At 42.2% G+C, this 25,122-nt stretch overlaps 2 protein-coding genes across 2 annotated transcripts in view; both read left to right on the top strand.

The window, feature by feature from the left end:
- The window catches only part of LOC134444971 (uncharacterized), a gene marked incomplete at its 3' end in the record, with an annotated part of 63,371 nt that overhangs the window by 17,708 nt on the left and 20,541 nt on the right, over positions 1–25,122 (top strand). The window lies entirely within an intron of this gene.
- On the top strand, positions 2,390–8,702 carry LOC134446431 (RLA class II histocompatibility antigen, DP alpha-1 chain-like). Its single transcript, XM_063195799.1, has 4 exons — positions 2,390–2,444; positions 2,562–2,810; positions 8,001–8,285; positions 8,399–8,702. The coding sequence occupies exons 1-4, from the start codon at positions 2,390–2,392 to the stop codon at positions 8,521–8,523; spliced, it is 714 nt and encodes a 237-aa protein (XP_063051869.1). The 3' UTR covers positions 8,524–8,702.

Genomic DNA, 25,122 nt, shown 5'->3' with positions numbered 1-25,122 from the left:
GCCCCTGCACAAGACCAATAATAATAATAAAAGAAACAGGACTTAGAGATTACTATAATCGGGCCTTGCTCTGCAAGGGCCATGCTCTGCATGGTCCTTGCTCCGCAAGCCCGCTTAATAATAAAACAGGACTTAGAGATTACTAATAATCGGGCCTTGCTCTGCAAGGGCCATGCTCTGCATGGTCCTTGCTCCGCAAGCCCGCTTAATAAGAAACAGGACTTAGAGATTACTATAATCGGGCCTTGCTCTGCAAGGGCCATGCTCTGCATGGTCCTTGCTCCGCAAGCCCGCTTAATAATAATAAAGAAACAGGACTTAGAGATTACTATAATCGGGCCTTGCTCTGCATCCGAATTTAAACCCTTCATCCTGTTGACGTGATTCAGCTGTCTGTGTTGTTATGTCTGCTACTGGCGGTTCTTATAAAACTGGTTAAACAGCGACACCACAGTGGCTATCGAGAAACACTGTTTAACAGCGATGGTGAAACACGTTACTACAGAAAATGAAGCACAATTTCTAAATGACTTGGAGTCAATGGCAGAGAATCTGTTTTTTAATTGGCTTTCCGCCGATGCCCCGACAGTTTTTGAAGCACATTTTGATTGTGCTTATACCAATAGCGCACCGGAAAATATGATTGACAGATGAGTTGATGAATCATAACTCGATCTGACACCTTACGTTAACATTGGATTCAGGAAGTAGAGCTCAGGCAGACGTGATGTTTACATTTTTGACTGAAGCCAGTTGCTTTTATGATAATCTCGAAGACTGACAACACATTTGAACTGCAATCAAAGTTTTCAGGAAACGTCTGTGTTTTGGATGTGGACAAATCATGGAGTAGAACTTTGGGACATATCAAGAAGAAACGAATGAATAATATGCAGATAACATGAACCACACACCGTCAGTTCAACACGATCTCCAAAAAAATCTGTGCTCCTGGACACGGATGTAAAGGGCACAAAATCCGTGTCCAGGAGCATGGATTTTGCCAAATTATGTTCCGTGCTCCTGGACACGGAATTGTTTTCCGTCTGATAGACACGGAATTGTTTTCGGTGATGGACACAGAGTGCTCTCTCTGTAGGCTAATCCCACAGCTCAATGTTTCCACAGTCTTCTGTTTTCTCAGGATTTTTCCAATTTCAAATATTTTTTCTCAAAAAAAACATTTCCTACTGACAGGTTAGGGTTAGGGATTGTTTTGGTCTGGGCACAGCTAGTTTTCTTTCATTCATTGTATGAATTTGATAGCCTAGCAACCAACTGGAAAAGGTATTTCTCAAAAATATGTCTTTAATGACAGGTTAAGGTTAGGGAATGTTTTGGTCAGGGCACAACTTAAATTGCTATAGCATTTGGTATGTATTTTCTAATGATAGAGTTACACAGTGCTGTGGTAATAGCCTATAGAAAGCACTTCCGTGTGTCCATCACGGAAAACAATTCTGTGTCCAGGAGCACGGAAAACAATTCCGTGTCCAGGAGCACGGAATTTTGGCAAAATCCGTGCTCCTGGACACGGATTTTGTGTCCTAAACATCCGTGTCCAGGAGCACGGAATTTTTGGAGATCAGGCTAGTCAGTTAGTTGAAGAGAATAGCTAAACGGCAGCACAATATGCCTTTCTTGATTAGCTATGATATCATATGGATTACAAACGGGAACGTGGACAATGATTTTGAAAACGTGTGGATTAAGTGAAAGTTTGGGATTTCTGCGGTCAAGACAGCATTTTAAGGTAAGGTTATATTTGTCCGCTGTAACATGTTTGGTTGTTGATGAAGCTTGCAGCTTAGGAACGGGTTCACTCGCTCACCCATAGATGGGTTCACAATTGTTCAGAAGGGCTGGTGTCTGTCTTTCCCGTAGCCTGTTTTCAAGTTAACGGCAGGCCTACGCAAGTTTTTGGCAGCTCTCGTGTACAGTGAGTGTACCCTGGTCGCAACGGCATGCTCGTGGCCACTCTTGACTTCATTTCTATTAGTTCTACCTAGCAGAATAAGAACCCTTTCTGGAATGATGACCGTCAGTGATGTGTTTTTCTGTTCAATGCATTGCTGTAAGATGCAACGCGAACATTTGGATTGTATTTTCAAGTCGTGGAGTGAAGGATGTCAAATGCAACGTGGTAGAATGACTTAGTAGCCTAGGGAGCTGTCTGAAGAGGTCAAAAATCACAATATAGGAGCGTTTTTATATTTTTTAAAATCTCATCTGGGGGAGACCCCACCATGGCTTGGTTACAGAATTTGTGCTTACCAACATCACACCCCCCAAAACCGCCACTGTATCACAGTACCTATTGACTGTAAAGAAAACACTAAGACACTGTATAACCAGACTACGTGCTGTCCATTTGTAGCTGATGCAAAACATGAATATCAGCAATGCAGAGGCCAAATGTCATATTAACCTACAATCTCTGATGGGTAATACTGTATGTACTAGTCGAAAAGTTGACTTGTTTTGTGAAATACAATTACACATGCACTCCAAGATATTGGCCTCACTGACATGGTATACTGTACGTCTGTTGTGTTTTTCAGTTGTACGTATGGACATCCGCTTGAACGGCTGCACAGACTCAGATGGAGAGACCATGTATGGCCTGGATGGGGAGGAGATGGCCCATGCTGACTGGGAGGCTAAAAAGATGGTGATGACCCTGCCTGAGTTTGCTATTCCGTTTAAGTATGAGGAGGGTGCATATGAGAATGCAGTTGCAAATCAGCAAGTCTGTAAAGCGAACCTGGACACTTGCATACAGTCTTACAAAAACCCACCAGAGCCACAGGGTGAGTCAGATTCACATCACTGTTTGATTTCCTTTAAACAGCCACAATAACATGGACAAATACTAACAGCATTAGTGTGATTTGGAAGCTAAACAGGTAACAACAGTCAGATTTTAAACCTTGATAAACACAAACTGTTATGAGGAACACTGGCATTATGGAAGCAAAAGAGGAGTGAAGTAGTACATGCAAAACAAACTGAAATAAAAGTAACATTTGGACAGGAACACGATCATATTGGGAAGACAATATTTAATTAAATGCATACAAAACATGAAAACATGTAGGCTATATATCATTAACCCTAACCCAAAATGCAGCACTCGAAACTAGGGGTCCAATAAAAGGTTGACTATTTATTAACTAAGGATATTATTAAACAAAATCAAAAGCTCAGAACAGCCACAAAACAAAAACCCACGAGGGGGAAAAACATGAACTCAACTAATACAGAAAACTAAGACACTTAACAGAACAGAAGACAGGCTAACACTTACAAGGAATGGCAGAGGTTTCATTACCAGGGAACACACGATAGGACAACCACAATGGGGCACAGGAAGGCAGACAACAAAGAACCAATCGGGGACGACAATGAGACAGGGGCAAATGAGACAGACAATCAAGAGCAATAAACAGATAACTAGATTGCATTCTCACAGAAAATGCTGGAAGCGGGCTTGCCTTTTGGGGCAGAGATGAAACAAAGTACTATTGAGAAAACAAAGCTAAAAGAAATCTTGGAAAAAATCCATCCACCCAGTCAGAAGTTATGGGCCAAACAATTCAGCCATCTTGGATTCAGCTATCTTGAAAGTGTTGTAGCTCTGCGTTTTGGGGATATACTAAATGACATACCGTATTTTTTGGACTATATGTCGCTCCGGAGTTTAAGTCGCATCGGCCCAAAAATGCATTTTGAAGATGAAAAAAACATATATACGTCGCACCGGACTAATCGTCGCACATTTTTGAAAGGTTATTCTATCCATGGAATCTATGTTGTGATAACTGGCGCATGGTAAGCTGCTGCTCGAAGACGGCATTGTTTTATAATCCAGCATTTGAAGCAGTGGCAACGCATTCAGAGGTGGTGGTAATGCACCAACTAAGCTGGTTTGCCAACAGCCATAAAACCGCAAGAAGAAAAAGAAGAAGAAGCAGCGGTAACACGCCAATTGCCCTGTAGTCAGAACAACATTCAATTTTCGGCATTGTTTTGCGTTTGGACCGTGGGAGGGTTCGAGGCGACTTTGTTCCGTCTCCAGAGCACCCCTTTCTTTACCCCCTTTTCTGAGACTTCAGCCCATGACGGTATCAAAGGTGAGGGATTTCATCCATGTTGTGTAGCCTATGGTAGTGTCACGTTGTGCTCGTTTGTCAGAAACTCGCGGAAATGATCGATTTTCACCTGGAAGTCGGCTGACTGTCTTTAATAACACAGACGTTCGTTCTCGGATAGAGAGGCGATTGCGTTGCATAGCGCAAATAAATCTACAAGAGGGGATTGCATTGCATAACGCGATAAATCCACGAGGTCCGGGACTTCCGCAAAAAGTCCTATTAATTTCTTTGGCAATGTCATTGATTCCGTAACAAGACCGTTGACTCGAAGCGCGCGCGTTGTTCGAGAACACATTTGTCCTGTATTCAGCTCTTCTTCTGGACGTGGGCCTTGAACCTTCAGATAGCTTTTTTGTTTTTTTCACAACAAGCACGTTTTCCTCCGCTTTTCTCCAGTCCCCAATCAGTTTTCCATTGCATTCAAACTTTCGTTCAGCTGCCCTATTGCCATTTTCGGCTGCATATTTATTACTTTCAGCTTGAACTCAGCAGTAGGCTATATTAACTTCTTTTGGGTGGTATATTTCTATTAAGTCGTCATTGTAAATGCAATTTTTTGTTTTGGTAAGTTGTAACATTATTTCTATCAGTGGTATTGGGCAACACAACATAGTTGCGCACATAGTGCTCTCTCGTGGTGAAAAAAAAACATATATATATATATATATATATATCTATGTCCATACTGTCTTAAGTCCATGTATAAGTACTGTCTATGTCTATACTGTCTATGTCCTTACCTTAATTAGTCTATGTCTGTATGGGAAAGCAAGAAATGTAATTTCAAATTCTTTGTATGACCAGTGCATGTAAAGAAATTGACAATAAAACCTACTTGACTTGAAAAATATATATGTCGCATCAGAGTATACGTCGCATGTTCAGCCAAACCATGAAAAAAAGTGCGACTTGTAGTCCGAAAAATACGGTACATGGTATTTTAAGTTGGCTAAGGAACACTGCATATATGATTTTGAAAATCAACATGGCTTCGAGCGGGATTCGAACTCACAACCTCCATATCTGTAATCCAGCCCCTTTGCCATTGATATTAAATGACATAAAATACATGATATTTGAAGTTGGCTAAGGAACACTGCATATGATATAATTTTGAAAATCAACATGGCTTCGACTGGGGTTCGAACCCCCAACCTCCATATCTATAATTCAGCACATTTGCCATTCATACTAAATGACATACATGTCATTTTAAGTTGGCCAAGGAACACTGCATATGATATAATTTTGAAAATCAACATGGCTTCGACTGGGGTTCGAACCCCCAACCTCCATATCTGTAATTCAGCACATTTGCCATTCATACTAAATGACATACAGTACATGGCATTTTAAGTCGGCCAAGGAACGCTGCATATGATATAATTTTGAAAATCAACATGGCTTGGACTGGGGTTCGAACCCCCAACCTCCATATCTGTAATTCAGCACATTTGCCATCGATACTAAATGACATACATGGTATTTTAACTTGGCTAAGGAACACCGCATATGATATAATTTTGAAAATCAGCATCGCTTCAAGTGGGATTCGAACTCTCAACCTCCATATCTCTAATCCAGCACATTTGCCATTGATAATAAATGACATACATGGCATTTTAAGTTGGCCAAGGAACACTGCATATGATATAATTTTGAAAATCAACATGGTTTCCAGTGGGGTTCGAACCCTCAACCTCCATATCTCTAATCCAGCAGCATTCATTCCCATTAAGCCAAGCAGCTAGCTGTCATGCACAGTCCAGCAAGACTATATCACATTGCATTGAAGAGCTGAACAATAGACTTCTAGAATGGTTGCTCGTACCAGCTCGTTAAGAATAGAATCTTGAGACAGTGACAGTTGAAATGGAACCCTTCATTGGCTGCACCTGTTGTGATTGACTGAAAGACAGTTAGTATTGTGCTCTAAATAGGGGAGAGAATGAGAATGAGTTTTTTGTCTTTACAACATCGTTGTAAAAAAACTAAAAGGAGTTGGCACGTGTCCTTTTCACAAACCGGAGTCATGCTTGTGATCTCTCTAACAGTCTTTGAATGAAGTTTATAGGTTAAATGGTTCAGGCACAAATGGACCTCCGTGTGGGAAATGCGCTGATCTCTTGAAAAATGCACTTTTGGAATTTGTAGACATCCCATAGAGCTCGCTAACAACGCGTCAACTAAACTTCTAGGTGAAAGTGTTGATGTTTTATGACCGAAAAAGCCTCCTACACTCTAATCTCTAGAGTGGCGGAACCTTGGTTCATGAAGGTTCCACCATTGTTTTCAATGGGGACCCAGGCTTTCACAAAATCGCCAAAAATGGGAAAACGACAAGAGACACGGAGAAGCCTATAACTATACGCGATCTCCAAGCCGAGCCGGTCGTTTTAGTGTTTGAACGGTGTCTCTATCTCGAAAGGCCTAGGAGGAGATCCATTTTCTATTTTACTGCCCGACACAAGACAAATAATAAAATAATAAAGAAACAGGACTTAGAGATTACTATAATCGGGCCTTGCTCTGCATGGTCCTTGCTCCGCAAGCCCGCTTAATAATAAAGAAACAGGACTTAGAGATTACTATAATCGGGCCTTGCTCTGCAAGGGCCATGCTCTGCATGGTCCTTGCTCCGCAAGCCCGCTTAATAATAATGAAAGAAACAGGACTTAGAGATTACTGGAATCGGGCCTTGCTCTGCAAGGTGGAGACAATGGCAAGGGAACAAGGAGGCTACCAGAAGACACAGGGTTAACAGGAAAGCAGGTGTGGGTAATGATGGGAAGATAACGAGGCAAACTAATAGAACCAGAGAGCACAGGGTACATAGCAGAAATAATTAAGATAAAAGGGCCAGGAAGAAACATGAGGCAAGAAAAAACAAGAAACAGGGAACACCTAAAGGACATCAAAACAAGAGGGCAATAACCAGAATCAAGACAAGGGGAACGGAAAACAAGCTAGACACAAAACACACAGTAGACTAGGAACAGTAACGAGGGACAGGTGAGGCAAACGAGGGGCGGGGCTGAACACATGGCAGGCAAACACAAGGGCACATTGACAGGTGACATGATGGGACAAAATGTAAACAAAAGCACATGGAGAAACCAAAGCAAGAGGTGACAGAGTAAAACAGCGACACAGAGCAGGGGGGGGGGAGAAACCGGAGGCAACACAAACATACAAAACAAACACAGAGTCCTGGACATGACACTTCAGTTTCTTATAACATTGCCACAAGCCGTCAGCCATCAAGAACAGGATACATTATTACCAAATTTGCAGAGCATGATCTACATAAGACACACAAGCAGTGAGAAATAAAAAGAAGAAATAAAATTGAAGGGAAATGTGCATTGGTAAAGATAAAATTAGCTATTTGATTATGAATGCGATGACGTCATCAAATTAGCATAAATTAGCATAAAATGCTAACTTATAATGATAACTAATTAAGCTAATATTATATTTGGTAAAGTTATGCTTATGTGATGGAATAACTATACCATAAGTAGTATACAATAAGGAGGGTACACTGATGCGACTTAGAGCAATGATTTTTAGTCAGACGTACCTGTCAGAAAACCGTTGCCATGGCAACAACAAAAATGATAACCCTAATCTTTTGATATCACACAGTAGCCAACTTCATTTTAGGAAAAGTCACCAAGTTTCGTAGTCATAGCTTAAGTCATTCAGGAGTTTTACGACATCAAAGCTGATGCGGGCACTGGTGCGGGACACTGTATGCCACTTGCATCGATGATAAATCAGTGTGTTGGTTGTTGCCATGCTGTCATGTCACCATCTCACACATGCAGTACATGTGCCCCTCAGCTCCCCCAATGAGCTCCATCTACCCCAGAGATGATGTGCAGCTGGGCACTGCCAACACCCTCATCTGTCTGGTCACTGGGTTCTACCCTTCCCGGCTCACCGTGAAGTGGACCAGGAACAACAAGAACGTGACCCTGGGGACGAGGAACAGCCAGCTCCGCATGAATCTTGATGACTATTCCTTCACCCAGTTCTTCACCCTCAAGTTCACTCCTGAAGAGAGGGACATCTACACCTGCACTGTGGAGCACTCAGCACTGGGCATGCCAATGACCAGAGAGTTCGGTAAGACATCAGCACTGTCTTAATAGTTAATTCATGATTCATGTACAGCATAGGGAAAATGTGTTTAGTGAATAATAATCAAGTCTGTCCATCTATACTTCTCTCTCCCATAGAGGTTGAGGCTCCTCCTGAGGCCAGTGTGGGTCCATCCGTGTTCTGTGGAGTGGGTCTGACCCTGGGGCTGCTGGGAGTGGCTACCGGAACATTCTTCCTCGTCAAGGGAAACCAGTGCAATTGAAAGTTTATTTGTCTCAGCCATCTGCTTGATGTAAGGTGTAGAGGCATATTTCTCAGACAGTCTGCACAGTTGTATACTTTGTGAATCACTATACTATAGATTTGTTCAATTTGTTTGATTCTTGTGATATCTGCTTTTGAAGCTTTGTGGTGCATTCCGCTTTGGAGATAGAATTTGTGAGGTGAATGTTTTGGAAGACTTATATAAAACTGCAAGATATGCTTTCTGTGTAATTTGGATTTGTATGTTAATAAAGTCAATTGACCCATTTTAGCGTGTGAGCCAGGACCCACATTTTCTTCATTTGATTCTTGTGATAACTGCTTTTGAAGCTTTGTGGTGCATTCTGCTTTGGAGATAGAATTTGTGAGGTGAATGTTTTGGAATATTTATATAGAACTGTAAGATATGCTTTCTGTGTAATTTGGATTTGTATGTTAATAAAGTCAATTGACCCATTTTAGCGTGTGAGCCAGGACCCAAATTTTCACATATTGGTAGGCTATCACCTGGGGTGGCAAAGTCTATGGTTTTTGTAATCCTCCATGCCTTAGGGACATTATTTGGTATGATAGCCCTCTGGAAGTGGTAGCGTTCTTATATTTTTACTCACTTTTATAATGACACCCAGTGCGTTTTGCGATACATGCCTTTATATGAATGTGGGTGCAAGTGTCTGTGGTGATGGGATATGTTTTTATTGATGCTATATCACATGTAGACACCTTAGGGATTTTAAAAATATATAGTTTTGATGGATAATATACTTTCCTATGAATTACACAGGTCATAATGTATCCGTTGTACACTTTTTCAGGAAGGTTAGATTGATGCTGAAGACTGTAGGAGGGTGGTAGCCTGGCGAGCCATACCCGTACAGCAAAAAGCTGTACAGGGGTCTGGGTGAGCTCGGAGAGAATGTGGGTGTGATAAACGGTTGTCTATCAAAATGCTTTGGCACTCAACGCCACGCAACAGGATGGTGGAACAACCAATCCCCACACACTTCTGTGTAACGTCACAGCTGTCTTTCAGAACGTACACGTGACACGCCCCTTTGTAGGTGAAGCGGCAACTCCGAGCCGTCGTAGCAGTGAATGCGTGTGATCACCACAGCCACAAACAAGTTTCCTAATAAATCGTGTTTTCACGTACACAGATCAAAAATGCCTCGTTTTAAACCACATGGCCCTCCTTGATCAACCAGCGAAATGTTGAGCAATTTGGGGCTTGTTAAATGGTTATATTTATGATTGTTGTCAACATGGCATGTTCGGTGTTAGCTAGCTAGCTGTACACCCATAACTAATACACGGCTGGATACCTAGCTCTATGTAATTGACGACAGGTTGGCTAGCCGCTAGCTCGGTAGACTAGGTGTCATTCCCATCTATTTAGTAAGCTACTTAAAGACTTTCAAAGCTCCCAAATGTCTCTTTTTTAATGGCATGTGTCTTATTAGAAATTGGGGCAGCCATTTCATTCTACACCTACAGTAGTGGTCTGATAATATCGTGTGACTATCTGTTTCTGTGAAATGCTCAAATTAGCTTACCGAGCTAGCTTGAAACATCGAATGACCAAATTGTAATGTGTTGTGATCTATTTGTGTCTGATAAGTTCATGGTGTATTTTTACATCAACCCATGTCAGCCACGAAATGTATTATCATCCAGGCTTTTTAAATTAAGTTAACACTTTCGTGCTGTACGTAGCACGGACGGCCACCATGTTTCTTCTTAGAAAGTTTCCTGTGTTTACTAGGTAGCCCGGCCCCCCTCGCGATTTGATTGGCCCTGTCATCGGATAACTTTCAGCCTCGCAAAACGACCGGGTCCGCTAGACCAGTGTTTCCCAACCTTTTTTGTGCCAAGGCACACTTTTTCCATTGAAAAAATCTCGCGGCACACCACCAACCAAAAATAATTAAAACAAATAATTCTCTGATAAGAATGACTATATTGTTAATATATGTGGCTACAAAGTGTCTGAATAGCAATCAAATAAACACAAAACTGTATTGTTTTAGTTGCATTTTATATTTCATCTTTCAAATAAAAAGTGCACTTAACGTGTCCACTTCTTAAGGAAGCTATAAACTTCAAAGTACACAAATTGTTATTCTGTCCAAAAGCATTCTATTAGCAGGAATACAGAAAATAATGCTTATTCTGACAGTAGCAACATTTGGGAAATATTTCACTGAAGATGCATATGTACAAATATCAATCTCTGTATATTTTACTCACTTAATCTTAATGTGAAACCTATGCGTCTTTCACCTTTGGCTAAGGCCCGCCCTAAAACACAATCACAGCGCTGCAAAAGGACCGGACGAGGTAGGTCAGAAGAAGTCGGACAGTTTGACAGCGCTCCATGAACTCAAAGCGGAAATCTCATGTTATCAAATGCAAGATATTATGGTCATATTATTATTGAAAACTTATTGGAAATTGTGCCTGGGGTGTTTGTGACAAAGGTGCAAGTTTCCCCGCGAGGTAACAGGAGGTAATCGCTTTCCCCTTTCCCTAAAACCGGGCTATATTATGCTTACCGGCAGTTGGATAGTCTGGCTTGAAGGGTCTCGGCATCCTCACACTCGACTAGAAAGCACGCGGACCAACAAACTACGTTGTGTGCTCAATCATGCCACCACCTCACTCGTTTAACTTTTCAGTAAGGTTGTAAGCAAAACACAAATCTGTTTCAGGGTAGGATTTTGGTTTTCTGACCTAATTAATGAAGAAACAGCGCTAGCAAAGTTAACTATCAGTCACGTCTGGAGGATTGTTTTGACTAGCAGCTGATAGACGTTTTTTGTTAGGGCTGAAGATACATCAATGCAATTCGCTACCTGCTGTCACCTAGTGATAAGGAATTGTTTCATGCTTAGGACGCCAGTCAACAGCAGACACTAGGCTACTAGAAAATGGCATAGGCATTATTTGCTGATAATAACGATGAATTCAAAAAAAAAAAAATCCCCAAGAATTTTCCACGGCACACCTGACGATCTCTCACGGCACACTAGTGTGCCGCGGCACAGTGGTTGGGAAACACTGCGCTAGACTGCCCCCGGGAGCAAATTCAATTTGCGGTCGCTAGGGGCGTCTAGATTTCTAGGCTAGGAGGGTGGGTCAAATCCCAATGATTGCTATATCATATTCAACTCATGGCCGTCCATTAAAAATCAATGCATTACACGTATGCAAACTTTAGGACTTTACAGAACTTAAGTTCAGATAGAGGAAGTTGGGAGATGTTTCAATACACATTATGAACCTTTGGAAAACATATGGATTAGATTGCTTAACGCACATCATTCAGGTACTTGCAAGTACATTGCAGAACTATAGGTAGAGGAATGTAGGAAGTTGGGAGATGTCACAACACAAATAATATCACATCCAGTTGATCTTTAGAGATACATAATGTTAAATAATCTTTTTTTCAGTCAATGGGCCAGGACACATTTAGCCTATATTTCTAATAAATTAAAGTGATGGTAGACATGTGCTGGAAAGAAATGCATGCTAAGATGCCTAAGATGTCCTAAAATGGGCCAAAGTGCTATCGATACAAACTTGATCACGCTTACTTCGGTACATGAAATGAGCTTTTCTTATGGCAATTTAGTTTTGTTGAACCTCAAACCCATAAGCACTGGAAGTATTGCGTCACCCATGAAGTGAAAAAATGTTGCCTAGTGTCCTTTTAACATATAGCCTACTTGCAGTTATCGGAAAAGTTTCTGACACCCTCCTGTGGATGATTAGTTGATGGGCATGTGGATGTTATTTTCAGAAAGTTTCAATAGCTGAACAGGCATATTAGATCTTGATAGAGACCATAGTGTCTTGGTTGCAAAAATGGCTCAACTTGAGTCTACAGGAGGTGGCCACTCAAGTGTTTGAAAACAAGATTAATTAGGACAAGGCAAGAGGTCAAGAGAACACTCACAGAAAGGAGAATTTAATGACACTAACTGTTCAATGAAAGAATGCAAATAGTGCATTCAGAATCCTTCACACATAACATGGGAATTTCACCTACTGTATGTTGTTTTAACAAAATATGTTTGAATTATAATTTTCAAAAACTCCATCAATATTACCATAATCAGCCAGGTTGGGCTATTATATCTGGTCTTCCAAAACCCAGTCATGAAGAGATCCAGTGTTTGCACAAGCTGTATAGAAAACACTGTGAATGATAAATGATGAAGTTGAATTTAGGAGCTGTTTGCCATTTGTTGGGTCCTGTGGCTTTTACCCATCCATTCAGCATTGTTGGTGTTTGCTGGTTGCTTGGGCAACAAATTTTAGAATGATCCGGGTAAGTTTCCCGAACAGTTTCAATTTATGAGTGGTGAGTTGATTTTAGGACACATGACACTAAGGGCCTCCTCTGGCTCAGTTCCTCTGACTTATTAGGGTGTCTTTGAACGTTATACTGTAAACCCTGACTGAGAAGCGACGGGGTTATCATATCTGTGCTTTTGATGGCTGTGACTCTTGCTTCCCTTATCCCTCAGACGTTTGGTGATGTATATTGCCGCAAACCGTTTGCATCTAACCTCTTCAGTGCAGACCTCGATTTCCTGGCTCCGATGTACCTTTCCATGGTACAATGTACTAAATAATAAGCTGGTTGTCTGGGGAGGCTATCGCTATTTCGACATGCCGCTATTCCGACACTTTTTAAGGGTTAGGGTTAGGGTTAGGGTTAAGGTTAGGGATGTCGGAATAGCGGCATGTAGGAATAGCGGCATGTAGGAATAGCGGCGGACGGGGGAAAACGTGTCAGTATTCCGACAATAGACATTAACGTCGGAATAGCGACATGTCGGAATAGCACCACGAAACCGGTTGTCTGATGGCATGTGGAGGCAACCTCCAAAGGAGGAAACTGAAGGGTACACCAATATCTGCAGCCTTCTTGGGAGCTGATACGGCCTCATTCCCATCGCAGGTCTCCACTTGAACTCAGTAACCACAAGTGATGCCTTTTCCCTCACCAATGATCTCTGGACTCACAATACAGTATGCCTGAATTCATTGTCATCTGTAATGCCGTGGTGCACTGCAAGTTGTGAGATTGGTAATGGTCATCTTGAAACTTCAAGCCACATCTTATCCTCTTTCCAGTTCCTGTTCAAATGGGGACTTTCTTAAATGGGGGGGCACATTACTCAGAGTAGCTCATGGGGCATAGAGCCAAAGACATGAGCAAGAGCCAGGAAGATCACATGGGGGCTCTTTTTTCCAGCTTTGCTGTTTGGATTTAGTGTCAGGTCATGCTGTGTGTTACCCAGACATGCCGTCCTTTGAACACTATCAATATGATTGGCATCCTTTGTGAAATAACACTGAAAAGGATCTTGCCTTCCAAAACAGTAAATGAGGAGATTGTGTTGAACTGGCTGATGTTCATTCATATTCTTTTCCTGAGGGAGCAGGACCCCACCTGCACTACATCCCACTTATGGACCACTTCGCACAACACAATTCACATGCAGTCTATGATTTCCATTCAGTTTGTGTGCTTCACTTCACTATTACACTCTTTTCAGAGGCAACAATCCATGCAAGGCACATGTACTAGTTTCCCTTTAATATATTTTCTTTCCTTGATGAATCCTCAAATCCCTGTGCGATTCCTTCCCTCCAGCATGTTTGTTGGTGTTCTCACGACTTTGTAGTATAGTTATTGTTCATCATGTACTTATTCATTTTCCAACATCTCAGTCACAACACATATTAAAGTAAACATGACTCAACTGATGCCATTTCTACCTGTATTATGATGTAGGCCTACCTAGTCTTATCTGTCTTTGACACTAGAGCAGTCAACACACCCAACATACCCAGCTAGTCAGATTGTACGGTATGTTTTAAAAAAGACACATTTTCAGAAAAAGTAATTAGTCTAGGCAGGAGTTCTGAAAATGTGAAGGCAAATCATGTTCATTTTTGGTATACAACTGATTAAGGGGTGTTCAAGGGTGCTGAATCCAAATCTGCTGTATACCGGGCGCAAAAATGTACGTGAATGCCTCCAACAGGCAAAATCCAATATGGGCGCCGAAACCAGGTTAAAATCTCGCAATCCCTTTTCTTTTTGACTAAACAAGGTATGAATATGAAAGTAACACTTGTTTTATGTTATCATATATGGGGAACCCCATTATCATCTCCTTCCCGCCGTTTTAGAGAAGGTGTGATTATTCTAATTATGATGGTTTTCAGACGCTGGATTTATCAACAGACGCTCGCTCTTACGATGGGAATGGAGAGGTACACATGTTTAGTGAATCTCAAGTGAGCCTTGTCGTACAACAAGATCTGCGCTCATTTCTGTGATGGTTTCTATGCAAGTTTGTTAAATGAGGGCCATTGTGTATGGCTGATTTTCTTTGATAACATTTCTCACAACCCAGCTAATATTAACATATTTGAAGAAAATGCTTAAATCATATGCTGGCAGCCATTTTAAAAGCAGAGAGCCTCATATTGTCAACGATTTTTAGCATTTTGATCAAACTTTCAAGATCCACAGAAAATAATGTCTGATGTCTTTGTGAACACCAATACTACCAAAAACTTGCACTGAACAGTCTACTTTCACCTGCAAAAAAAGAGTTTTGCATTCTTTAGTTATTGGCAGTAGAACATGGAATGATGCCACGAAAAAGCACAGTTTTTTTGACCCAAAAATACTCTGCTCTGTGTAGATATTTTTACTTCCAGGATAAAGTGTCTTTTCTGGTGTTCTGTTTGGTATACAGCATTTCCATTTACATTTAAATTGTTATCAAATAGGAATTGAAAGCAACTCACTTCAGAGCACACATTTAATTCTCAAGACACTTTAGGTGAAATGAATAAACAAGTAGTAGTGCCACAAAAAAAAAAAAAACGCGAACAGGTGTGTGTGTGTGTGTGTGTGTGTGTGTGTGTGTGTGTGTGTGTGTGTGTGTGTGTGTGTGTGTGTGTGTGTGTGTGTGAGAGAGAGAATATATACAGAACACAGAGGACATACTCAAGTTGGCATTGCAAATTAGTTATCCAAAAGTTATTGCATCGATTGTCTTGCTAAATGTAGATATTACAGGGGGGCCCACTCTGCGACAAATGCAACCATTATACATGGCTTGTGTATATTCTGTATTACTTCAAAACTCTATTGTGCTGTATCAATTATTGCACAACACCAGATGGATGGAAAGAGGTCAGTGGATTGATGCATACTAGATTATATTACATTTCATTACATTACATTACACCACAAACTAATGAATGGTCATTCTGTGCATGTGTGTGTGAAATGTGGTTATGGCCCTTGAAAAAATATTTGTTGAGTTGTTTGGTCCTTGCTTTGACACATCTGTACCAAGAGGACAGCAAGGCAAAGAACTGAGAAACAGGTTGGAGGCTGTCCTACATCATATTTTAGCGCTGTTGATGCAGCAGGAGGATTAGAGAGGGGCTAAGTTTGTTCCTCCTGTAGGTGTGCCTCCTGAAGGCCGCAATGATCTCTTTGGTTTTCTTTGCATTCATTATTCTTTGTATACCAGGCTGCCACCTATGCTGGCCACAGCATCTGGAGCTATGCCATAGGCGTAGATGTCCAAAAGTGCGGATTTATTAAAAAGTCCCTGCACTTATGTCACATTTGTGTCACATTTGTCTGCAGCAACTTTAACTATTCACAGATTTGAAAAGTGACTCATTGGAGCAGCCATTGTTGCTGAAAGAACTGCTTTTTCACTTGTTTATCCCCTCACCACCATACATTTTGCCTATGTCACATCTCTGAAAAATCAGTGATCCTGATTGGTTCTACTGCATTGTGGTTTGGGATCAGGGCGAATCTAAATGAGGTTATCTACTGTACATGATGGAGTGATCAAAGTGCCTGAAGTGTGATGGCTGCCTTGTGGCCAATGCCATGGGAGGCACACCCATGAGTGAGTTGTAATCCCATGTGAGGGACCCAAGTGACAGTGGAAGCATTTCGCTCGCATCCGACTGTCGGCTCGTGTAATGTGAGGACGTGAGTCGTGAGCTGTGAACTTTTAAACAATGAAATTCCCTCGTGCAGTGTGAACAGAAGCTTAAGACCCACGAGTGAAAATATCGCACAATGTACAGTATATCACAAAAGTGAATACACCCCTCACAGTTTTTGCAGATTTTTGAGTATATCTTTTCATAGGAAAGCATTACAGAAATTTCACTTTGACACAATGATTAGTGACCTTTTAACAACTTATTTAACCGCTTAAATTTCCTGTTCACTCAGAAGTAAAAGTATTAATATAATGTAATGTAACTTATTATATAAGATGAGGATTGTACAGGTAGCTGTTAATACCTGCTGGGCATTGCTGCCTGTCGCACCTCCTCAGGTGCCCATGGGTCAGCGAGAGAAAAAAAGACTTGTGACACAAACATCTTTATTGTATACATATAGACAAACGTAGGGACTACATATTCACATTCATCATGCATGCACAGGAGGTGCCTTCCTCAACCACCTTCGCAGGTAGCTGCAGCCCTACGCCAGATAGTCCTGACCCGTTCGCAATTTGGAGTTGGGAATTGGAATTGAGATGGTGGGTTCCTACACATTAAAAATCACGGAGGTGCTCGTCAACCATAGTGCCAGATTTTTCACAATATGGCCGCCAAATATGGCCGCCATCGCCTATGACAAAAACCTGTGTTTTTTACTTTTAAACTGTTTATACACATGCCATACATCAATTCTGACCATTTTTGGAGAAGAAATCATTTCTGACAATTACATGAGGAGAATGTGTGATTGTGACCTTAAAAGGTCATTGCCAAGGTCAAATGTGCTATTCTGAAGAATGTCAATAGACTTTCATTGTAAAAATGAGAAACACATTCTCAATTATTATATGAGGAGTTATTTCCTGATATTGCCATGATTATTTTGTATCAGTATAGTGTCAGTATAGTCCTTAAAAGGTCAAGGTCAAGGTCATGTTCCAGGTCTTTTCCCTATTCTGAAGAACTCGGCCATATGCTTGCCTATTAGGGATGGCACAAACCGCACCGAAAACCGAAACCGTACAATTCACACACATACCGAACCGAACTGTGCAATCCGTCACAAACCGCAATTCATGTACTGCCCAGAAAAATATGTAAAATAGAGATTCTAGGAATATCTTATCCAGTCTCTCTGATTAAAATATTAGCGTGTAAGACCAATCAGAGGATGACACAATTAAAATTACACCATTTTCACATTATAAGCCTATGTAATGTAGGATAACCATATGTAGGATATTTAGTGATATGTCCGATTCTATTAGACAATTGAAATAGGGCATTTGGAATGCTCAGGAATGCGCATCATCACTTTATAACTGCAGTTATATAAATATTGTTTAATATTCCCAGTGCACCATTTATCATGAACTGAAAAAAAAGAACCGTAGAGAACCGAAAACCGTGACCTTGACACCGTGATATGAACCGAACCATGAATTTTGTGAACCGTACCACCCCTATTGCCTATTAGGTCATCATTAAGAATAAGGAACAGCCACTATAAATGTAAATCTAACATTTCAACACAGTCAGAGGACAGGACAGCACATGCACTGCAACAGTTAACATAGAGAGAAGCCCCCACTAGAAGAGGAGAAGTGTGTCAGAGATCACAAGAGTACAGAGCTTCACTGCCTCTTTCAAATGCTTGTGCATAACATTCAAAGCGGAATAAGGCGAACACCATTGCATATGATGCTTCCCACAGCAAAAGCCTTCACATCAAGAACCTTCTCGCAACTTTTCACAGGATTGGTTCATGTTCAAGCTACCAGACAATCAGATCGGACCAGTCTTCTTGCTAGCTATGTTGTGGAATGCTCGAAAAACCGACAGAAAACCATACCAAGCACTTTTACAAGGGAGGATTACACATTGGCAGGTATCCAACTCTGATTATGCTGATAAATCATCACTTTCTGGTACCAAGGGTTCACACTATGCAGCCTTATTACGGTTCCAAGATGCTTCAGTGAACAGACACCTTCAAAAGTCTCCAGTGTCAAGCTGTTGTAAGCCAAGCTGATGATATACTGCAGAGGAATTTACCATGCCAAGAGATACCTGATCATACAAAGCCAGTGGTTCTACCTGCCCTACCACCAGACATGCTGCTGCATCCTGAAAACAAGCAAGCGACATTACTGCATGTTACAACTGCAAAAGGTTTATCAGGAAAGCATGAATTCTTGATCAGCCTGATTCGCTCTGGTGTGTCAGGAGGAGACCTTTTGATGCAGGCTGCTGTACACACACTTGTCTCATCTGCTGTTGTGCCAATGATGCGTGCTGGCTTCCTTCCTATAATACCAAGACCCATTACTGAGTGTGCCACCAGGGCCGGTTCTGGCTTATTCGGCGCCCTAGGCGAGTTTGAGTTCTAGCCCCCCCCCACCTTTTGAAAAAAAAAAAACCCTCTTTTTTATACCTTACAGAACACAAGAGTAATACCGGTAGTAAGCTTAACTAAATAGCATCAAGAACAATAACTGTTTTGCATCAAATGGATTTCTGGTTCTTTTGGACAGCCGACCAACACATCAGATTGAGTTGCATGAAAGTACCTTCACTGTGTGGTGTCTTGGATGTAATGGTGGCGGTGCCCCCAACCCCAGATGAGAGGGAGGTTATCAATGTGTTTGAATTGTAAAATGGAATTGAAATGCCAGGAGAGTGATACAGTACCTACATTTGCATGTAAAATGGAGGTCTGCATTGATAGCCTATCTACACTACCTACAGCATCACAAAGCATGGCAGCATAACAATTTTAATAAGATACACATTTGTGCTGTCTATGATTCCAAACCAATTTCATTTCTGGACTGGAAATAGTGGTGCATTTGTGAGTAGGAGAATGAGAAGGGGGCTATCTATGTGTTTGAACTGGAGGGACAGGGTGAGAGAAAGGGAGAAGAGCTGTCACGCTTTTGAATGTCATAATATACAAAATATAGTAAATAGCCTCACTTGTCTGCAATACTACATCACTCAGCATGAAAACATGCTGTGCATGGTTCTGTTACATGATTAATGAAGGCATTAATTGTCATTCTGGTCTGGAAACAATGCTTTTTTAAGATTACAACAAGCAGGTAATTCATTCAAGTGGATGGAAGGAGATATGGCAGCTAAAATTGTTTTAAACATGGCACCAGTCTTACTTTACATTGCTTGTCAACCTAAGCAAGTATTATGATGTCAGGTGGGTGTTCGTGAGTAGGCTACTAACAGCTACTTTACTGGATTTCATTGCTTGGCATACTTGGCTAATGTTAGCATGCTAACTAGCGATTTCTCAGATCAAAAGCAAAGCTCTTTTTCCCTCTAATTCCAAACAGTAGCCTCATAACTATTAGGCTTTCCATTATCACAAACGGTTGCTGATTAAATCACATAGTTCCAAAACACCCTCTGCAACTCCTGCATCATGCAATGACTGGTTTAATGAGAACATAACAATTCTCCACCCAGCAGAGCAACACTGCTGTTGGCGCTTGCCCTCTCTGTCTCTCGAGTCGAGTGAGTCTCCAAAATTCAAAATATATCGCACGCTGTCACTCGTCCCGCCCCCTTTCTCAGGACTGTCTGTTTATTGGTTCACAGACTTCCCAGAGACAGTTGAAAGCGATATTACTATTGGCTGAGGGGCGTTTTGCCGTGAGGAGCGCTTTCGCCACGCTTTGTTGATTGCGACTTCATAAAAAAAAAACCTCCATATCGCAAAATTACGCATCGGAGAGCGCCATTTCGGCGCTCCTTCTTCACATTGCGCTCTAGGCGACCGCCTAGCCGGCCTATGCTTAGAACCGGCCCTGTGTGCCACTGTCTGACACTACCTATCCAACTTCCAGTGTTCGCAGACAGATGAACCAGGCATCAATGGCAATTTGGTATGATGAACCCTGTATGAGACGGAGCACTTCAAGGATCTCTTCCACTGTATTGGCCCTTTCCATTGGACACGTGTTATTCTCAGATATCAGGGAAAATTGCCTCGAGGTTCCAGCCTGGATGATGCATTGATGCATGTCTTTCCAGTGAGAGGTATTCTGGCCTCACAAGGACAAAGCAGACTATCCAGTGCTTGCACAGGTACAGGCATTGCACACTTCACTGGCTTCAAATCAACATTGCCCAGAGTTTGAGTTTGAGGCCTTGATTGATCAAATGGAGAGCTTGAATCAAGACAAGTCAGAGCTCTGCCAATTCTTTGAAGTTTGGCTGGATTTGGCGGCCATCATTAAAAATGCTGTTGCCTCTGAAAGAGAAGGAAAATAAATCAATATGTGGCTACCATAACGTCCTATGCCAATCTTTGCAGAACGTAACTGCATTAATTACCTAAGTTATGGATTATTGAACAAATCAAGGTTCTAGTGTTAACACATTTTGAGCTGTACCGTTGCTTTTCTGTAGGTCAGTGGGTTGTGCAGGATCGCCATGGCTAGTTCTGTGCTGTGGGAGGTGACATAAAGGTTGAGCAGCATTAAGAGAGTATGCAAGGGTCATGGAGGACAGTTTGTAGTAGGAGCCACACGCAATGTCAATGTTGCAGCAAAGTTTGAGCTCTTTGCATCAGATTAGAATGATCACTGATGTCCTCAAATTTCTCACCAACAACACCACTTTGAAGCGGACAGAATCCCACCTCCAACATGCACTGAGCACCACTCCGCGCCTTACATTCAATCGAAATGTGTCATTGTTGCTAGACTTTGTGGTGGATCCGCGGAATCCATACTCAGTGACCGTTAATGTGCCCGTTCCACTGCACAATCTGCTCAGCAACCAGGTTTTAACAGGAGTGTCGCACCTCGCCTGCGCTTGCAAGCTTGTCTTCAGCTTATACAGGCAGGATAGGTTAGTTCTCAAGAACATAAGATAAGTGGAACTGTTTCAAGAAGGAATCTTCTGCAGTACAAAGATCAACCATAGAAGACACCAGAAATCATCGTAAAGGTCTCATCTAAAGACATAGTTGAGGAACATAGGAGGATGGACATTGTTGAGGAACGGGCATGAGTATTCAGCAGATCTCATGATGTCCTTTCAGCATCACCCCTGTTAGATGGTGACCTTCCGTTGGTTGTTAACAAGTCAAAGCTTGTCAGTGAATTTGAGCTTCACCTTAATCTCACCCAATGAAGCTCTGAGTCTACTTATTGCCCTCATGTTCGGGTAGACTTCATGTCAAAGATCCGTCAGATGCCTCTGGCAGAATTTAAGCACTGTCATCATCAACTCAGCAGTATCCCTCTGCTGACATCCAGAGCTCATCCATCTTGTGACTCCTACATTGAGATGTCATTGAAGGAAGGTGAACACATGCGGCGCACCAACTCAACAACAGCCATTGACATCATTGGCATGAACGGACAAACACCCATTCCTCACCAACTTGATAAGTTCTGGGCCTCTGTGGAGAAGTGAAATCTCCAATTGTTAGTTCCAGACATGATTTATTATCAAACCAGAGGCAATACTACGGTCATTGTCAGTGCTACCAGCAAAGTCAGCTGATGGTGAAGAGATTCCAGAGCTCTTGAACTGCGTTGATGAGGCTTAGGCCAGGTTGCTGGTGCATGTTGAGTGGGCTGTTCATGTGAAGCAGTGCAGAAAAGTTGTTATAGACTCAAATGATACAGACACATTTGCATTGCTTCTCCACTACAGCCCATATTTCCAAGAACTTGATATGCAGGAGATTTGCCAGCAGTATGGCACTGGTTAGATGCGGAGAATGCTTCCCCTCCATCAATTACTCTCTCATCTTGGAGCGTCACTGACAAAAAACTGTGATCAAAGAACATATCCTGTAAGGAGATGATTGCATGAGTAGGGGGTTGCATGAGGTTGGGACTAAACATGCAGCCATGGTTTCTGATCCAGTCCAGTACTTGGCTAACTTTGGAGAGGCCAAAATATTGACCGAGTAAGATGCAACATTGGCTGAGAAGTACTTGGTGCGTGTCTGGGCTGGGGTCAGATCAACCACAACAGCTGTAATATTTGATGATCACAAGAGTTAGGGCTGGGTATCGTTTTGTTTTTTTCGATACGGTGCCAATTTTGATACTTTGGTTTCGATACCGGTGCTTTTCGATACCGTTTTTCGATACCTGTTGTTTTGAAATTAATCTCATTATGAAGAACCCATAAGATCACCAAATTCTAAATTTTCACAAGTAGTATTGTGCATACGGTGAGTGCATTTCAGTCATCTTAAAGAATGTTATTACAGATTACTCAATATATATCTTCAGTTCAAATGAAATATAGAAGATGATTTCTAAGTAGCCTAGGTGTTGAGTAAGTAGGCAGGAGTACAGTTGGATGACAGTTAGCTCAGCAATCAATGAGTAGGCCTAGCCTACTTCAATTGCTATGTAGCCTACTATTGTCATAATCTCTAGACCAGTGTTCCTCAAACTTTTTCAGACCAAGGACCACTTTGTCCCAATTTTTTTCATCTGGGGACCACTTTTCAGCGCATCATCAACACCCCCCACCAGGGACTGTGTGGTGCACTTATACCTCACAGGTGCCCCCTTTATTAGAAATATGTGCTATGATTTAGCCATGTAGTGCCCCCTAGCTGTAAATGGTTGGTCCCGCTGGCCCTTATGGATAACCCCCCCACCCCACCCCCAATTCAAACACAGACACAGACATACACAGAGACATTTTTGTAAAGTTAGGTAGGCTATATTTAATGGGAATCTTGGCCAACTATTTACAAATGCAATGAATGCCTATCCTAAAAGGCAAAGTATGGAGGTTTAGCAGTTTTTCAGAAAAAAGAAAAAAAAAACTGTCACCATTTTTCAAAATTAGGAGATGCATGAATGAACTGAATGAACAAAACTAATGTCATATTAATCGTGCCTGTTTTAATGGGAGGAGTGGAGCTGGTGCACACTAAGCATCAGTGTTTTAATATCTGGTTGCAAGCAGGACAATTTCAATCTCAGATTGGGGGCCACATTGACCCTGTTTCGCTTTTTGGTTTTCAACCCAACTAGTGCAGAAAACCCAACCTCGCACTTGTAGGTGGATGCAAATGGCATGAGCATTTTCAGAGCGCACTCGGCGAGTTTGGGATGCTCTGGCTGCACATGAACCCAAAAATCCGGGAGGGTTTTTTGCCTGAATGCCATCTTTAGGGTGCTATCCACGGCAATGTCGACCAAGCTGTCAAGCTCTCTGGCAGACAATGCCGAACCGATACGTTCGATGTGGGCTTCGTCTCCGAACGGATTTCTGATCCACTCAAAGTCCGTCTCTAACTCCGGGAAGTAGCGTTCCAATTGCGAGTGAAGGCCACGCAGGTGCTCTTTGAAAGCGGTGATGGTGTCTGTGTCCACAATCTCATCAGCTGTAAGTATGAAGTCCGCCAAAGTTGGAAAGTTGTCGAACTCCGATCGATCCAGGCGTGTGCACCACAACTACAGTTTCGTGCGCGCAGCTTTGATCTTGTCCTGCACAGTGAAGATGGTGACGGCTGCGCCTTGAAGCGCCAGGTTCAATGTGTTGAGGAAGCTGAAAATGTCAGCAAGGTATGCCAACTTCGCCAGCCATTGAAACTCATGCATTTGGTTGTAGAGCTCCTCGTTCTGGTGCATGAACAACCTCACTTCGTCACGCAGCTCAAAAAGACGCGTTAAAACTTTTCCACGGGACAACCAACGTACCTCCGTATGGAACAGGAGTTTCGTGTGGTCGCTCCCCATCTCCTCGCATAAAACTTTAAAAATGCGCGTATTCAGTGCCTTGCCTTTTATTCCATTGATGATTTTGACCGCCTCGTCCAGGACAGATCTAAGACACTGAGGCATTTTCTTCACTGCCAGTTGTTCCCGGTGAATGCAGCAGTGCGATGCTGCTGCGAATGGAGCTACTGCGCGTACGCGCACAGCCAGGCCTTTGTGCTTTGCGGTCATCGCAGTTGCACCGTCGGTGCAAATACCGACACACTTCTTCCAGTCCAGGCCATTCTTGCAAATGAAGGCGTTCAAACAATCAAAAATCGCCTCTCCTGTGGTGTTGGTTTGCAGGGATTCACAAAAAAGGAAGTCGTCGTGTACAGCCCCATCACAGATGTATCTGATGTAACACAACAGATTGGCCTCGTTGCCAATGTCCGTGGACTCATCCAATTGTAGAGAAAAAAGTGGACTCTGGCGCACTCGTGTAATCAGCTGTTTCTCCACATCTTCTGCCATGACTGCTATGCGCCGCTGGACAGTGTCAGCGGAGAGGGGAACCTTTTCTATGGCGTCGCATTCTTTCTCTCCCAGCATTACGCTATTCATTAATTTCGCTGATGGTTTGATTAGTGTTTGACCAATAGAGTAAGGGTGGCCCGTTTTGGCTATGAGCTCAGAGACCAAAAATGAGGCTTCTGTGGCCTTGGCATTTTCCCCGGGCACAAAGAATTGCTTCTTGTCCTTTTTCATGTGACATTGAAGCTCTTCACACTTTCGCTCAAAAAACGATAAGGGTTTGTCGATGC

The sequence above is a fragment of the Engraulis encrasicolus genome, chromosome 3, assembly GCF_034702125.1.
Source record: "Engraulis encrasicolus isolate BLACKSEA-1 chromosome 3, IST_EnEncr_1.0, whole genome shotgun sequence".
Taxonomy (NCBI): domain Eukaryota; kingdom Metazoa; phylum Chordata; class Actinopteri; order Clupeiformes; family Engraulidae; genus Engraulis; species Engraulis encrasicolus.
This window is presented reverse-complemented; position numbering and strand designations above follow the sequence as displayed.

Excerpts from the sequence above, each read along its gene's own strand:
- LOC134446431 (XM_063195799.1), top strand. The coding sequence starts at position 2,390 with ATGAATATCAGCAATGCAGAGGCCAAATGTCATATTAACCTACAATCT. Across the intron at positions 2,445-2,561 it reads TAACCTACAATCTCTGATGG|TTGTACGTATGGACATCCGC; the intron begins GTAATACTGTAT and ends TGTGTTTTTCAG. Across the intron at positions 8,286-8,398 it reads GCCAATGACCAGAGAGTTCG|AGGTTGAGGCTCCTCCTGAG; the intron begins GTAAGACATCAG and ends TCTCTCCCATAG.